At 39.5% G+C, this 18,407-nt stretch overlaps 1 protein-coding gene across 2 annotated transcripts in view; it reads left to right on the top strand.

The window, feature by feature from the left end:
• Nucleotides 1–1,040: 1,040 nt before the first annotated feature.
• ATG10 (autophagy related 10) overlaps nucleotides 1,041–18,407 on the top strand; it is an 87,262-nt gene continuing 69,895 nt past the window's right edge. Inside the window, exons 1-3 of one of the 2 annotated variants that reach the window (XM_068423260.1) lie at nucleotides 1,041–1,054; nucleotides 2,970–3,095; nucleotides 8,028–8,147. In XM_068423260.1, coding sequence (XP_068279361.1) covers nucleotides 2,970–3,095; nucleotides 8,028–8,147 — 246 coding nt within the window. In that variant the 5' untranslated portion in view covers nucleotides 1,041–1,054. Of the gene's footprint in view, nucleotides 1,055–1,162; nucleotides 1,534–2,969; nucleotides 3,096–8,027; nucleotides 8,148–18,407 lie in introns of those variants that run through there. The other variant, XM_068423259.1, reaches the window with a different exon arrangement.

The following is an 18,407-nucleotide window of genomic DNA, read 5'->3' as shown; positions in this document are numbered from 1 at the left end:
GGAACTGCAGAAGTCGGAGAATGTCACATTACAACCAGGTAGAGCAAAGCGCCATTTGCATATGGAGGCTCTCCCCTGAGCAGCACGGACTCCAAAGCTGATGGGACAGTTCCTGTTTACTCTTAATGCAAGTCATAAAACTCTTTAAAATGGCAGTTTACAGTGAAATAGGTAAAGCCAACATTTTATCTTCCACCGAAGCCTATGCAAACATTGCGCGCTCTGCACACACTATAGTTTGGATAGCTTAGTCATGCCAGGCAAGACCTTACTGCTGAAAAAATGTATGATTTAATAGACTTGTAAATTTAAGAACAGTCCTTCTAACATTTGTGTAGCACAACAGCTTCTGTGCACCTACCAGATAAAGACAACACAGCTGGGTAACAAAATGGGCACTGAAATCCACGCTAGGTATCCCCTGGAAATAGCTCAGGATTACAGTTTTTGGCGAGACCCCGCATTTCTTCTTACTTACACCCTGACAAATGTATAACCATTTTGGATTACTCTTCTACTTATCCCCCATGTTACAAGACAGCGCTTGGGTGACCCGGACATTTTAACTTCACATTCCCCCCTCCTCGTGAGGGAAAAGTAGTAACATTATGTATTTATATTGTAGGGAGAGAAGGGCGATTAAGTCTGCAAAACGAATCAGAAACATCCAGACAAAACCGGCACTGTCGGGCTCCTGGAAGCAGGCCAGCCTGGGCTGAATTCATCCGGGGCCAGCACTTTTTGGGGCGGGAGGAGGGGGCTGACAGGAGAGCTGGGCCTGTCCAGAGGCTCGCTGCGCGCTCCCAAGCCCCTGCTGACAGCGCTCACGTCCCACCGCCTCGCAAAGCCAACACGAAGGGCCGGAGGACGGCCGGGCCGCCGCCCGCCACACGGCCCCGCCGGGCCCCGCCCTGCCGCCGCCACACCGCGCCCTCCCCCGCCGCCTCCCCGCGCCGCGCATGCGCAGCCGCCTCCCGCCGGCCGCCACGGGGCGCGCATGCGCAGTGGGCGGGGCGGGTGCGCGGCGCGGAGGCGGCGGGAGGAGGAGGGCACGGTATGTGGGGGGCGGCGCGGCGGGGCTGCTCCCGCCCGTGCCCCGCTCGGCGCCGGCCTCGGCGGAGCGGCCCCGTTTACCTCAGTGCGCGGCCTGTGCCTCAGGCGGGACGGGGCGCCCGCCCCTCTCCCCCGGGCCCCGCCGCTGCCTTACCCCCAGCACACGGCGCCCGCCTGGCTGTCCCGGCCGGCACCCCCCGGCGAGGGGCCTGAGGGGGCGAGGGCCGCGCCGGGGGAGCCGTCCCGGCGGGGCGGGAGGGGCTCCGCAGGGCGGGGCCGGGCAAGGAGGAGAAGGAGTCGGCCTGGACGGGGCTTGCGTGGCGTCCCCGGTGCCTGCGGGGCCCGTGGCCGAGGGGAACGGACTTGCTCGTAGCTGCTCGTCACTGTTTTCGAGGTAGTTTAAGAGAGGAAGGGAGGCGTGCTGCAAGGCGCCAGCAGCCTGGTACCTCTTCACAGCTGCTGGTTTCCTGAAGCGCATAGGTATGCTTAAATCGTGTGTGAGAACTACGCTCTCGTTACGTGCGCTTACCGCAGCGTTGTGGTCCATCGCCTGGGAAATCTGGGCATCGCCGAAACGTGCAGTGTCTTGTTTTGCACTTTTCCTCTTTATTGACATCCAGGAAGCACGAACAGATTAACAGCGGCTTGGGTTAACTGCTGTTGAAAATAATATATTTCCAAGTGCTAGATAAATAATTTATGTGATGGGCAGACAGGGTGATGTTGCTGTTTGGGGCCAGGTCCTGAAAAATAACATCCCATGAGGTGCTGTGTCCTTTGTATTTATTGTTAAGATAAGGTGTGTCTGGTTGTAACAGTTACTGAAGATTAGTAGATGGTACTGCAGTGATGCCTGATGTTTATAAACACTAGGACAGATATTTGTGATACAACCTCTTTGAAAGGGGAGAAAAAAGTAAAACTAGACGATTCGCTGAGGGAGTTTTTCTGTTATCTTCAAGACCCTGGGAGGGAAGCATTCAAGGAGTAGGGAACGTGCTCATTTGCAGCACGCTGTAACCTCCTGAAGCCACATTGTTGGGCCATTGAGAGCTGTGCTCCTGGCATGAGCAGGAACAGTTGCTTCAGCTGTCCTCTGCTGGCCATCATGTAGGCTCTGGGTCCACAAACACTAGAGATGTTAAGCTTTTGTGGAGCCGTCCAAGTTCCCTGATGAAAAAGTGGTAGGCCCACGGAAGTAGCCCATAAATGGATTCAGGTTTCTGGTCGCCAGTTGGACCAGAAGGAAATAGATGTCAAAACTGCAGTACTGTGTGCAGCTCTGGGCTCCCCTATACAAGACAACACCATACTGGAGCAAGTCCAGTGAAGGGACACAGATGGTTAAGGGTGTCTCACATACGAGGCGAGGCTGAGAGAGCTGGGACTCTTCAGCCTGGAGAAGGGGAAGGTCAGTGTGATCTTGTAAATGTGTATAAATACCTGCTGGGAGAGAATAAAGAAGATGGAACCAGACTTTTTTTAGTACTATGCAGTGAAAGCACAAGAGGCAGTGAGCACAAACTGATACATACATTTTTTCATTTAAACAGAAGAAAAATTATTCACTTCTATGGTAATTGAACACTGGAAGAGGTTCCCCAGAGAGGTTGTGGCATCTCCATCCTTGGAGATAATCAAAACCCAACTGGAAATGATCCTGAGCAACCTGCTCTATTTGACCCTACTGTGAGCAGGGGGATTGGAATAAATAGTCTCTAGAGGCCTCTTCCAGCCTCAGCTGTTTGGTGTGTCTGTGATTCCCTAATGTACTCAAAGAAACGTGTCGTTTTACTTAAAGAAACAGGTTTTTTTTCCCCAGTGCTTTGTTATTTTACTCTCCAATTGCTATAAATCAGTGAAAGTTTTTAGTGTTCATTTTATTTGTCAGTACTAACGTTTAGTTTACTCTGCAGATGTCCTGTAGCATGGCGAGTGAAGAGGACTTCTTTTTGGAAGAAAAAGGATTCAAGCAGTACTGTGAAGAATTTATTAAACATTCACAGCAGATAGGAGATGGTTGGGAGTGGAGAACTAGCAAGGTAAAAATAATCATAGTGTTAATTTTTAGATACTCTTACTGGTCTTTCTGAGCTGTTGACAGCCACCACAAGCTGGAACATCCTTTACGGGGGTTTTACATCACGTGAAGTAAATGGCATTTTACACAGCTGGTCTGAGAACAAAGCAGTGCATAGGTGCTTTACATGAGGATTTGGGATTGAATAGGGCTCATGAATCCAGAAACAGCTGCTGGGATAGTCTAGTGCGAATTGTTGTGTAACAAAGGGGTAGGATTACCTGAGGATTACCTTTTAAGGCATTATGCAGTCTTCATTTTCAGAATTCCCAATGATGGGGAATCAGTCACAGCTCCCAATGAGCCTTTAGAATGATTGGCTACGCTTAAAATTGAATTAAGAAAAAAAAGCTGTTAATCTTAACTGCCTAGCTTCATCTTCCAGGCGTTGGTAGCTGGCTGCTAAGCTGAGGACCCTTCTTTTATCAGAACTCTCCCTGTTTTGGTACTTTCAGATTCAGATCAATTCATCCCTTAACCTTGTCAGTATAAAAGCAAAACATGTTATGCTCCCGGACCATTTGACGTGTTTTCCAATATTTTAATCATTCTTGTGAATCTCCTCTGAATCCTTTCCAGTATATAAAAATCCTTTTTTCAGCTGTGGGCAAAACTAGATAATGAATGTGGTATCACTGTGAAATTCAAACTGTCCTACTCTGGGCAAGTGCTTGTGGCTATATATCCAAGGATCACTTTAACCTTTTAAGCTGAAATAGGACACAGTCTTTGTTCTAGATGTGACTTAATATTTTGTATTAAAATACATGTTAGTTGCATACGGCAGCCAGAAGAATCTGTCTGTATTAATGATCAATCCTCATTATTTGCTACTTCCCCATAACTTTCAAACCTCACCAATAATAATTACATATTGTTTCTAGGTCATTAATCAAAATTTTAAGTAGTGCGGGGCCAAGACTAGTCTCACAGGACCCCATTAGAATAACTTATTTTTTGATGATTCCCCATTTTTAAGTTACATTTGAGATCTGTGAATTAATAATTTTTTCGTCCTTTAGTGTGTGTCAGATTAGCGTGGGATTATTTTAATTTCTGCTTGTAGGATCAACAGTCATCTTATGGAAGTCTGAGTATATATTGTTACAACTTTCATGTTTATCAACCAAACATGTCTTTTTAAGTTACCCTGACAAAATCTATTTTTCTTAAAAAATAACTACATTTACTGTATACATTTCTTTATTTACTGAATTCTATATGATGTCTTCTGTTATTTTGCTTGGGATGATGTCAAGCTGATATCTGTATAGTTATACAAATTAGCCAGTATATAAGGATATATTGGTACGTGCTGGCTTTCTCCAAAGTTCTCTGAAACTTCCACAGTGCTTAAAGACTTAAAGAAAATCATCAGTTCTTACATGCTGATTTAAAAATACCTAATGCTAGCCACTTCATGCTAATGTCCTGCTTAACCACTGCTGAAATGAAAACTTTGTAATAGTTATGGCTTATGGCTACATAATTTCTATTTGTTCTGTAATAGCAACAGAAATATTTTGAACACTTGCTTTGTCTACTTTGAATGCTTCTGTTATTTTCCATCTAATAATAAATCTACACTGCTCTAGGATTTCTTTTTGCCACACTTTTTTTGATGTGTGGGTGATGTAGGTTTTCATATGTTCTCTTGTTCTCTGACTGGTTTTCAATAATGGATGGTTTGAGATACTCATTATCTGTGTATTTCTTCTTTCTGCTGTAGAAAATGTACTTCTCTAGCTTTTTTCCCCCTACTTTAATGGCTTTAGTGGTTTCCCATGCTTTCATGAATTTTGGGGAGAAAAATCATGCTTGTACCATTTTGAAATGCAAGAAGTCCCAGAATGAATGTATGCCATCATTTCTACATAAGTAGTTATACATTAGCATTTGTAACACTTTCATCAGAGATGAAGCACAATTTCAGTAAGAAGCAGGATCTTCGCCTTAGATGCATTCTGTTGAGAAGTTTTTCAAAGAGTGCAAATATTAGCCAAGTGTTACAATACACCCTTTCTTACAGGCAACCATTTGAAACTTTAGATTTCAGTCCAAGGCTATATTTGTGAGGATTTATTCAACAAAGAAAGATGCTCTGAGCCTCTATTGGGAATTTAATACAAGGGTCAAAGTTTGAACTTTCTGTGAAATAAGAAGCTTTGCTGGAAATAGCAGAATGAGATAGATTTTTGTTCTCACATATAAAAAAATTGTAAGAGGTTTTTTTTTTTAACAGGTAGAGTTGGCGACTCTGTGATTTCAGTGTCTGATAAAAACCTGACCACTGAGACCATCCATTTACAGTACGTGGCCTGGGAAGGAAGCTTTCTGTTAACAAGATGTCTCATTGTCTTTTTGCTTTTTTTACCAATGTATGTGTTGTGGGTAGTTTTGGGCGCTCTTAATTTTGCTGATGTCATGCACTTGGATCCCATTCCTCATTCCATACTCACGTGAATAGACCCATTGATAGCAATAAGACCACACAAGTAAACCAGGCTTGTAGAACTGTGTTCTTGTGTTCCTGTGTTTTCTGTAGAGATTAAATTTAGATGATGAAATTCTCATTGTTTTTGTGGAGCTGGCTCTTGTGGCATAAGCTCACATGGCCCAAGCAGAACCCTGTATTTATAGCTGTAAGTGAAATGTTCTAAACGATGTTATTTTTATAATCTGCTTTTTTTTTTTTTCCCTGGAAGAAAGCTGTAAAAAAGCCAAGAGCACCTCTGCTGTAGGACATGATGAAGCTAAATGTGGGTGCTGTTGTTAGGGCTGGATAGATAAATCTTGTCCGTGAAGCCTGCCCCCCGTTTGCTTTCTGCTTTATGTTTGTTTCATATTTAGTTAGGTCAATCTAGGTAATCGTATCAAAGGCTATACCAGTTCACTTTTGCTTATGATACTCAGAAGACAGCTGGAGTAGAAGGGGACTCCCTTTCCACGTTAATGGGATCAAAGCCCTTGCTAATTTGTTGATTTATTTATAGGGGCAGAAGTGTACAAAATACATAACGCTACGGAGAGTGCAACAGGAGGGATGCTTCTCTTTCCTGCCACCTCTCCTCTAGCCTCTGGCATACAACTATCAAATACAGAGACTGCTAACTCCACCTTTCCAGCTATCCATGGATATTTTTCATGGCACTCAAATGCTATAGAATGTGAGGGCTATGGATCTTGGCTCCTTTCTGCTGACAGGAAGAACTGGTTCAGGGAGGTGAATGCTGTATCCAGCCCTTCTCTGGCAAAACACATTGTGCCTTGGGGCATTTTACCTCTGTGGGTGGCTGTAGTACTTTCTTTGATGCTTTCAGGGGGATAAATACCAGTGCAGGTAGCTTTACTCCTGCTGAGGCTCACAAGAAGCTCCACAAGGAGAGACTTGAGTGTTGAGAGAGAGAGGTGGCCTTTGTGTCACCAAGTTAGGCTTAGTTTTTCTGTCGCTGTTGTCCTCTGCATGCTTGATTCTTCATTGCACAGGATGAAGTTGGTTCTGCAGCTAGGACATCCAGCAAAGTTTGGTGGATTTATGCTCTTGATGAAATTTAGTGAGAAAATAAGTGTAGGAGAAGTTACGAGCAGTAGGAGAAGTTACGAGCAAGGTAATTGCTCATAGTATGATTCATACTTAAAAATACGTGGACAAAAATACATGTAGAGAGCATTATCATTTTTTATCAGGTGTGAAACTTGATAAGAATGAAGTAAACAAATAGCCCATAGCAGATTTTGGAGGTACATATATTCTACAGTGTCCTTGAAAGGAGAGAACTAGTGTGTCAGAATAAAACCCACGTTGATTTAAAGGTTAGAATACATGAAATAAACAGTGTCAGCAATGACAGATTAACCAAAGAGTTGAATTATAGTTAAATTTGTAGCCTTGTTGAGCAATTTAATGCTACATTAATGAATTTTGTAGAAAGACTGTTTTGAATAGAATCCTTTTTCATCAGATGTTGTGCATATGCTTTCTGTGTTTGTCGAAAATAAAATGTAATGAAACAGCTAATAAAACCCCAATTTATTTGTTTCCTTTGAGAAATAAGTTCTTAACATGTAACTACTGTTCTTTGTGGTCTTCACACTCTTTCTCCCCTTCAGAGTGTATGTTTTTCCAGTGATCTGTTATTAAACTTTTTCTCTCCTCTTCTAATCTAAAAAAAAATTATATATATTTGCAGATGGTCAGGTCAGCAAGGGGGGAAAGCTCCTAAAACCTTCTCCTGCCACTCTGAAATTGCACAAGGGCTTTTTACAACAGTAGACTGTGTGACCTGGGAAGCAGAATGATAAAAAGGGAACTGGGAGAAGGTACAGCTTTGTCTGTTTTCTCTTACATTTGACCCTCAGAGGTGATCAAGAGAAGGGAACAAATTGTGACTCTGCAGACCTAAGTTCTGAAGTGGGTTTTGGTTCCCTGCCCCTCCCCTGCCAGGGCTTTAAGAAAGTTAGCGGGGGAATGGAGCAAAAATAAACCAATCTGCCAAGAACTGGGAGATTTATACTGGCATGAATGCATTGCTTGAAATAGGTAGGTCAAAATTGTTAGTAGCTGCTCATCTCTTCATGACCTTAGTGCACAGTCTTCCAGTTCTTTGGCTCTCATCCTGATCCCCAGGTAGCAGTTGTCTAATTCAATTAATAGCTATGTTAAATTTTATTTTTACTGTTCAGGTCTTTGACTTCCTTTAATATCAAGAACTAGTCTAGTGTAAACTACCTGTGAGAAGGTGCTGAAAAGCAATGCAATCATTGGTGCCTATAAAGAGACTTGGAGCTTATGCCTAAATACCACGCTCTGTTTATTTTCTAGAACAGCGTTATATTTTCTAGAACATTTACCATTTTATTTACAGAAATTTTTTTTCTTGTTTTCTGAATGCAGGACCTTGGTGATGGTTATCTTAGTAAAACACACTTCCAAGTAAGAAGTAGAAACATCCCACCAGATCTCAAGGAGAAAAACAATGATAACGCTGAACAAACGTTATTTACACATGTTGAAGTAAGTACAGATTTTAGACTTTTGTGTTTATAAAATAACCATGAACAGGATTTTTTAAAATACTATGCTATTAAATTAAGTCCCTCCAGAAAGATTTCAGATCTTAAGTTACCAGTGGCTTTTAATTATGCTGCCTACAGTTGTTCTCATTCAGGTGTACAGCTATACTGGTGATGAAAATTGGGAGGAAATGGAAAGGCTCCAGCATCTTTATATGTTTTCCTCATGGAAGGATAATATTTCTTTGCACATTGCACTAATGTTAAGGAAACTTTTTTTTTTTAGTGGAAAAAGGTTAAGCTTCAAGATTTAGTTATCTCAGAGGTAAATATTAATTAAAAAATAAAACTTTGAGGTTAATATTGCTTTGACGTGATATTTGCTGAATAATTAAGTTGTGTGTAAGAATTTTATACTCAGTGTATACTTTCCCACTGTGGAACTAACTTAAAATACTGAGCAATTTTTTGAAACTGGTGGTGGGAAATAAAACAGATTTGGTGCTCTTGAAGGAGAATAAACTTCTTTCTTCCAGAAAATGAAAACTGTTCTTTAAACTCAGGGTGAACTGATCTGAATAATTATTTGCTTGTTTGACTTTGCATTAGAACTCCAGATTATTAACTAATCAAGATATAAACAGTAGAAATTCACTCCCTTGTGATGTTGTTGCCATAAATATGAAACGAAATCTTGGATTATAATGGACTGAAAACAATGTATTCTATATATTATAAACTGTTGAATAGATGGACATGGTGTATTTTCCAGTTACCTTTTTCTTCAACAATTCATTTTCTTTTTTCATCAGCCCACTGATTTTTATTTTCTTTTTTTTCCACAGAGACTCTGGTACAGGGTCTGAAATGAGTATTCTTTTGGCCTGGTTTCTGAAGGAAATGGCACTTAGAACAGTCATGCTGTCTGTTAGTCTGTGATGTAGTTGTTTCTACTGATTTTTGAGTTCACTCACAGATTTCAGCTGTATTTTAAAGAGGAGCAGATATCAAAAAGTATTTAGTTCTTACAAATTTTGTGAAAGCAGATGGCTGGCTAAATGCATGATGACTTTTACTGGCAGGTTGAAGTCTGATCTTTATGTTCTGTTTGGCTAGTCAGTGCAAGTACAGGACTGGACTAAAGCAGCACCTTGGTCCCCTCAGAGTGCTGTGAGGAACAGCTGGGGTTCAAATGACACAAGTGAGCTGGCAACAAGATGTGGTTCTGTTACCAATAAGACAACTTGTTCGATCCACTAAAAAAAAAAAAAATTTACAACCTCATTGCTGATACACCAGCTTTGATATGAATTGGAATCCATGTAATGTTTAGCATCATTACCTTGCATTTGTTTGGTAAGTACCAATTATAAGCATAGTATGTAAGTCATCTGAAGGGTAGCTGAAGCATTTTAAGTTTTCCTTTAATTTAAATTCTAGTTATTTCTTAAAATGAAGGCTAATATCAATGCTTCAGAGGTTGTTGCTTAATTGTCACTACAATAGTGTTTGTATACTTCAGTCCTGACTTGTAAGAACAGATTAGTGTTTATATTCCAAATTGCTTTTGATGATTATGACTTTTTTTTGGTAATGAATCGAGTCTTCATTATAGAGTGTATTTTAAGAGAACCTCTTTTGAGTCTTTCATCTGGAAAGACATATCAGCTGTGGAAAAAGTAGCACAACAGAAAAAAGGCCTCAGAGCCTGTAAGGTGCTGAAGCAGAGTCTTTAATATACTAAAATATAATAATAAACAGTCCTTAATATACTGAAATATGATTCCAGGCCAAACTCTTGTTTATCAGGATACTAACGCAAACTAATAAGATTTTGGTGTTTTGAGTCATAGAAATGTCTAGGTTGGAAGGGACCTTGAACATTAGCTGGTCCTCTTTGAGAAGGAGCCCTTGTTCATGTTGCATAGTGGCAGTGAAGATGAATAGTGAAGCAAGAGAAAGGTTTTAGAAAATTATGTAGATAAAAGACATGAGATTATGCATAAGAAAAAAATTGAGTTTCCTCTCCAAAATGTTCCCTGCTTGATAGAGATTATGTCAGATTTATGTTCTTCATTGAAATGAAGGGTAACCAGGCTGTTAAAGTTATTTAATCTAGAAAATGGGAGAAGCACACCAACAAGTTGGAAAATGAAATTTGCTATGGATACATAAAGTAAAACTATATATTTAACACTAAGGAGAGAGATGGAAACAGTGACTCTAGAGGAGATAAATTTGCTCAAACACAGCAGTTCATGCGTAAGAGTCAAGTTCTTTTCCACAGATGTTGAATGCTAGAGTCCTGCTGCACTGTGTCAACAGTGTGTTAATTAAATAGGTTTTGTTTTTGTAAAAATACGTATTGCACTCATAAATGACATGGTGTTATGGAGTTACTGCAATCTCTTTCAATATGTTATTGAAATACGTTCTCATGAATGGGGTTCAGCAAAAGTTGTGGTCTTGGTAGAACTTGAAAAGGTTTCTACTGGTTATATGCCTTCAATATTTAGCTTTTTTTTCCCTTAGAAAAATTATATATATATTTTTTTTAATGTACTTGAAGTCTAAAGGAGCTCTAGATAAGGATTTTATTTTGTTTTGGAAAAACTGTGGCCATTGTCTGTTAGTTGCATATTTCACCATTTTCAGTTTCATAATCACTGTTGTGATCTAGATTTTTCTATATTGTGTCTCTGGTGTTTGTGTCTTATTGAGATATTTCCATCTGTCAGTAGTCTGATCTTCTCCTTCAAGGTGTGGTAGGAGATATGACCGTAGTTTTATGTAAGATAATTAACTAGGAAGAGCAAGAAAGGAAAAATTAGGAAATTAAGGTCCAAGTAATCAATATCCATTGTTAGGAACAACCAGTGCTGACAAAAAGACAAGGGAAAAAATGTACTGTGATATATGACAGGGCATAAGAGACCACAAGGTTTTCCTCTCCTGTTCCTGGGAATCCCGTTCAGAGATATGAATAGAATGTTAGTTTTGGCAGACAAGGTGAAAATTAGGAGGAAAATTAGCAGACAAATTTTTGAAGCTGGAGGGAAATACAGGAAAGTTATCCGTAGTTGAGGATATAACTCCTATTTGAGTAATTGAGTTGAAGACTCATCAGGGAAGAGATGATGTTGAATGAATCAGTGAGTATATCCTGTTGAAGCAAAGAGTACAATTAGGACGTTGAAACTGCAGAGAAGGAAAATTATTACTGTTCTGTTAATTTTTAATCTGTGAAGAGATACTGAAGTATGATGATACAGTGCAGAAGATAACACAGAGTAGCTGAAGTAACTTTATTCAAATAGAAAATCAATTATCAGTTACCACAGTATGAAAAATGCGCTAATCTTATGGGATCTCCACGGAACCTGATCAAATTATTTGAAAAGTTGATTTCAGCTCATTGTTCGTATGGACGGTTAACGTTTCCAGCATTCCATCTTATTGTCTGGTATCTAAATATTTGTAGCCTCCTTGGTGAAGGAGTGATGAATAACTATGTATTGTAGTCTTTTCTACAGAGCAGTCTGTATTATCTGGTATGCCTGGTTCCATTTATACAAGTCGTGTTTTCATCTGAAAACCAAGAATAAAATTCTGTGTGGGTTTCTTTCTGCTTATTTTAGATACCTGCAATATAGAGCATGTCACTTAAATCTTTGTTTCAGCCTTAGGAGGTAAAAAAGCATTTTTTTGATATAAATCAGTCAACCTATTTTAGGTGTTTTCTGTAGGAGAAGATGAGTTTAGAAGTGGCTGTTTTTCTTCACTGATGATAAAGGGAAGCTAGGTGGTTAACCTGGATGTAGAAGTCTGCATTTTGGCATGTGGATCTCATACAACAAAATATGGATCTGAGCTCATTAAAAGCAATAGTAACTTCTGCTGGTGACTTCACTGAGGCCAAGATTTCACTTTTGACAGTAAAGCTTATACTTAGTTGAGGACTGTATTTTGTAAAGTAGAAACTAAAAAAAAAAAAAAGGGATTTAAGGATAAACCATTGGACCAACTGACATTGGCTGAGGCTTTGATTGAAATCCTTGCATTGAGACTGGCATGCTTGTGCAGTGGAATGCTGTGGCCTTTGTGATACTGGGAGTCGGAACTGGCAGGTACAGTCAGTACATGTAATGGATGTGCACGTGCTAGTATGCCAAAGGACCACCCTTTTTTGGGGGGGGATGGTGGTGCGAGTTGCTGTATTCCAGCTCTTGTTGGAACTTCTTACTTGCACAGAGGTTCCTGTATTGCAGGTATTGTGAGATATTAAGGATCAGCTGATTGGCAGTGAGTTGCTGTGATGGGAGGCAACCTGCTCTATAGGACCAGCAGGAATACAGTAGAAGCTAAGAACAGGTGTGGGAATCACTGTGCTGTACTGCAGCATGTTGGCATGTTATCTAGTATGAAGCAGGTTTTCCACTTTCTGGAACCTGAAGGCTTCTGCCATGCACTTAATTGATGGTTTCTTCAGCTCACTGGCAAGCCTGCGGAATTCAGGCTGTCTCCTTGTTATCCTTTCGCATGTCGGTGAACCTTTGATATCTGCTAGTTTCCAGACACACTCTTGCTAATTCCTGAGCTGTCCTAGGCAGTAGCAGAATTACCTTATGAACTCATGTGAGGACTGTGTAGGGTGTTGGGAGCTGTGAGAAAGCTCACAGCTTTGAGTGTGTACAGGATAAGCCCCATGAGTTGGATTGTACTCCTTGTATTGAAATGACCCTTAACACAAGCTTAGGTGAGGGTAAATGTAAAAAAGGATTTATGTCCACATAGATGCATTGGCACTATAAAGACGGTATCTGGAGATAAGTATGCTTAAATGCTAATATCTACTTAGAGCAGTTTAAGAAAGTTTTTCTCTTTATGCTTGGCAGTAACTGAGTTGTTAAGCTGTTTATCTAACCAGGTGCCTGGGGATCCTGTTCTATGCAGACCCCGTCTTTCCATTTGCCATCTTACTAGGAAATGATTGAGAATGTTCCTCTGGAAGGCCATTCTCTGATTTCTGTGGATTTCGTTTAATCAGGATGTTTGTTTTAACATCCAGATTGGTAAACAGAAACTACTAATGACATTGTGACTAACCATAAACAAACTTTTGACCGAGTTTGTGGAGGACACCCTTCTATCCAGTGAGATCAGATTCAGTCCCTAGGATATGAGCTGAAGAGTTCATAAATCTATGGAGTATCTTCCAATAGAGTAAAAATAGCATGACATGCAAAGCAAGGAACTGATACAAACACACAGAGCCATTTGAAAATTTTTAAGTTGCAATTTTGGTCTGGTTAAATTTTTATTGAATCAATTGTTGTCTTTCTGTGCTGTCCTGACTTTATGCCAGATGAGTGTCATCTGTACTTTTCTGCAAACAGCATAAATCTTGTGTAACCACCGTACTGCGTTCTGTCTAATTCAACAACAATCTTCAGTGTATATTCTTTCTTGATCCAAATCAAATCTGTCCTGCCAAGAGATCTGTCAGGGTCTGTATCAATGATCATAGAATCATGTCTTCTTTTAATAAAAGAAAAAATTTTTAAAATAATAAAAACTTATTTTATATGTGGAAACATGTTTCAAATACTTCTATATTGACAATCATATTACCCAAATTTATAAAAGAGATTCATCTAAGTTGTTCATCACAAGCTCTTCACTGAGACTTGATGCAATGGTGACCAGCTGTGGGAGGTAGTAAGTTTGGTGAACTTGGCTTGGTTTTGAGGGATACCGTGGCACTGGTATCTTGATTGTGTGAGGCAGTAGCTTCTGCTTAAACTGGAGTCTTACCCTTCTATGTTTGTGGGTTTTTTCCTTTTTCAATCATCCTTCTTTTTTTCTAGTCTAAGTAGATCATAGTGAACATAATGTTTTTTCCTCCCTATGATTGAAACTATTCAAATACTACAAAGTCATATTTAACTTACTTTATTATGAGTCCAGGTAGCCAACTGCACTGAAACAATGCCTTTCATTCTAGACCTTAGTATTTACCACCATCCAGCTCCAGCTTTTGTTAAGTGCCATGCAGACACATTTTAAGCAAGGACAGAACAATTACATATATTCTTACGTGGATTGTTGATAAGGTGAAAAGTACTGTACAAAATTCAAAAAGAAGATAGTTCTCCTGCCTCAAAGAGCTTTATATCCTAAAAGAGTAAAATAGGAAAATCTGGATTCGCTTTATGCATTCGTTTTGTTTGTTATTCAAATAGCTCAAGGGAAGCAATAACTTGGAGTAATAATTCTCTGTGTGTGGTTTGTCTGAACTGTTCTGGGTATTGCAGAAGAAGTGAGTCAGCGTGGAACCATTTCTGAAGCTAGAGCCATTGCTACTTTATGGAGGAGTGGGCAGGTTGGGAATGTTGAAGGTCTGTTAATACCTGATGTTGCCTCTGGAAAATGAGCACTGGGCTTCACAAACATGTTGATTAAGGTATATATTTACTTTTACGTGGACTCCACCTTTGCTGGCAGATGTTCATTAGTGTTAGTGAAGATCTGCCTGATGGAGGATGTGGGAATGAGTCTGACATCTTTCTTGAACTTCATAATACTATGTGATTTACTGTTCAGCTGTGCTGTTCAGTTTATAACAGCTAGAAAATTACAGTTCTTAGTAATGATTAATCATTTTTTCTCTAAACAAATCCAGTATTTTTAGAATTAAGAGCAACTCCTTTTTTTTGTGCAAAAGTAAATAAGATGAACTCAGTGTAAACATTTGCATAACCACAGTATTTGTTGGATGGTTAAAACATGTGAAGTGAAAACCCAGCAAACAGTACTTAAGGAGAAAAATGTAAATACATTTAATGGAATCCAGCAGTCACTGCAGAAAATAATGAAAGGACCTTAGTAAAGAGGGAGAAAATCAAGTATTACGTACTCACCTAAAACATCAGTTTGTAATGAATGATCTGAGCTTAAGAGCAGGGCAGTTGCTCAGAAACAGGGGAGTTTACCCCATGTCTTTTCAGTAGTTTCCCTGTTGCTCTGAGAACACAAGTGAATCACGCTGCATCTGTATTCAACCCAAAATATGTTCCCTTGAAAAACTGATGTGGGAAGCTTTGGTAACTTTGATAGGAAGGAAGTATTCTAATTTTGTTTTGTCTCAGATCTGCTCAGACCCTTTTCATCATGCTTGGCTTCCTATTCCAGTTCCATTAGGTCTCCTGGGAGTGAGCTCTTCCTTTGGTGCTGCTGTCCAAAATGTTGCTAGTCATCCTTAATTGGGCCACAGTACACGTTTGTGCCCTATAATTCTGTGTTAACCAGGCCAGTGTTTGGCCCCATCTTCCAAATTCCTTAATGCTTCATTGTCTAGCATATGCACCAGCAACATTTTCAAATGCCAGGTCACAGAAAGGAAACACAAATTGTTGATGGAAACCTGGAAAAAATAAGTCAAGAAACCACTTATTCTAAGGAGATCTAAAGTGTGTTGCAAAATGCAGTGAAGATACTTGTGATTTTGCTTAAAAATGTACTGATCTGAAAATGGAATTAGCCTTTATTAAACCACAAGAAAAATATTCTGCTGTGGATTTTATTAACTGTGTTCTACATGAAAAGGCTTGGCAAAAGAATTACATTGTTTAGAAATATCAAGGCTGGAAGAAACTTTGGTGTAGACATTATACCCCTTCCTTGAGCTGGAGAGACCTCAATAAAGGAAGAATGCTGTGGTGACAGAAGTCATTTGAATCCCAGATATGTCCTGCTTCTAGACTCCTTCCTTGATGGGATGTCTCAGTCTTCATGGAAGAGGCTAAATGCTTCTGCTCCTGTGAAGTTCTGGAGGCATGGGAACTTTTTGTCTCCCACGCACAGACCTTGGTAGATCATTTTGTGTGTGTCACTTTGGTATCCTGGCAAATCTTGTTAACAGTAGTTACATTTAGTTTTCAACAGCTTTGATGACATGCTGTTGGCTTGACTATCATTGTGGGTGGTGGGACTCTGATCTTATTTCTCCATCTTACGCATTCTTTGGTTGTTGTTCTGTTTTACCCAGTAGGATATGCTTAATAAGTTTTCACAAACCTTAGAAATTATATCAAAGCAAATACATAAACTGATTATGAAGCCTTTGAGAGAACTGAAGCAGCACGTTGTATGACCTCCAAAAGTGATTTCTTTTTAGTTTAGATGTTAGCATACAGTGATTTCAACTTTTCGCTGCTATCTTAGTATTCAGAGTTGTCGCTTAATATTAGCAAACAAATGCTACATCAAACACAGAAGAAGATGCCCTAATTCAGATTTGGTAAGTGAATGTGACAGTTTAGTTAGAGTTACCATGGCTGAAGGCATGGTGTAATCCCAGCAGAATGTCTTCCTTCTGCAATAAATAAACCTCCATTTCCTATGGAGCACACATTGAGACTGTGGTAAGTGAAGCTGGTTCTCCCAGAATGTGAACTTTGAGAGACTGGTAATACCACTGACAAAATTATTTATAAGCTCCCTCATTTGGCCCAGTGATCCTGTATTACAGACATTAAAAAGGATTATTGTTATTTTTTTCCTTTTAGTGCATTTTTTCATGACATCTAGAAAGTTGTTTTGAAAAATTTATATGGGTGGTTTTAGAGCATCTGGACAAAAAAAAAAGAAATCCAGACTGAAGTCTTTAAACTTTCTTAATTCTTCAAGTTGAAATTTAATTAAATAATTTTAAAGAATGATTTAATTCCATAAATGTACAGTCTGTCTTTTTCTGTGTGTGCCTTTTTAATAAATTAAGTCATTATTAAGAAATTGTAAAAAATAATTTTTTAAAATGGTGCCAGAGTGGACTTCAACAACAGTTGTCTTTGCTCTGTAAATTATTCTGACTAATTTACCTTAAAACTGCGTGTAACTGCATATACAGAACAAGTGTCGGAGATACATAGGCCACACATTCGGATAGTTACCTACCTGGGCTGTGTGTTTCCCCTCTCAGTTTTCTAGGGTAATGTCTTTTTTTTTTCAAGGCTTGGTGACTTTTGCATCAAATGTTTGGTAGCCACATGCTTGACATGCCTTGATACCTGGGCAAAACATCCAGAGATTCCAACTACTACAATTTTAGCAATGGAAGGGCGTGTGAGAAATTGAAATCTGTTTTTCTGTTTTCAATTCGAAAATATTACTGTGGTAGTCTTAATAAGAAAAACTGTTAAAAAATAGACATTTCTTGTTTGTCATGTTACTATTTTAAAAAAAACGTTCACAGTACAGTGGTTTGTTGTTACAATATATTGGTCTGTCCCGTCCCCCCCGCGTTTTTTTTCCCCCTCTAAAAAATGTTCAAATTGAGCTTCTGTGAGTGGAAGAGATACTGAAGTGATGGATGGTGGGCATGTCACCAGTGCTTATGGTGGCACATATGGCATCTTATTATATTATTTAATATATTAAAACTCATGTGTGTTGTAACATAGTACCACTGTGGCATTTCGTAAGCAGTGCTGTACTTGGGGATAACGGGAATGAGGAATTTGGAGGGAGCCCATCAGTAGGATACAATGATTCTTCATCACGTACGAGTAAGTAGATACCAAACACTTCCCAATTAAACCTCCAAAACTAGATTGTTTAGGAGTTGAAAGAGGCTGTACACTACAGTGTTTTTACTCAGTACAACTCATAAACGGGGACAGGCATGGATGAAAGCTCACTAGAATGCAGAAAAGACCCACATGCATTACTCTGAGTTTTACTCTCACAGTTTGCTTTACCTCTGAATTGTGTGCATTTTCATATTAAGACTATACACTTCAGGATTCATTAGAACACGATACATATTGGTGGTAATTGTTCAGAATTGATTAATCACTGAGATATGCAAAGTGCAAAAGCATTATGCTCGAAGCACGTACGTTGAAACTGACAGTGGTGTTAAATATAATAGAAGATTAATGTTAAAATTCTTGCATTCCTAAAAACAATTCTTCACGTGTGTTTGGAGTAATCTGGCCTTAAGAAGGTAAAGGGACGGGATTTTTGAGCAATGGAAATACTTTTGAAATTAATTGATACAGAGTTAAATTTTGGTTTGGGCAATGTAGGGTATGGAGATGTAAGAGAGGCACCTGAATCATGTAACTTTTTGGAAGCCTGGGTTTTAAAGTGTGCTTCTGTTTTATGCCCCTGCATATGTCATCAGTTAGTGACGGTGGCAAATAGGGATGGACGAAGTGGAGAAGCATGAGCCTTGCTCCCAGCACTCTGGGTGGCCTTG

Source organism: Nyctibius grandis, chromosome Z, assembly GCF_013368605.1.
Source record: "Nyctibius grandis isolate bNycGra1 chromosome Z, bNycGra1.pri, whole genome shotgun sequence".
Classification (NCBI taxonomy): domain Eukaryota; kingdom Metazoa; phylum Chordata; class Aves; order Nyctibiiformes; family Nyctibiidae; genus Nyctibius; species Nyctibius grandis.
This window is presented reverse-complemented; position numbering and strand designations above follow the sequence as displayed.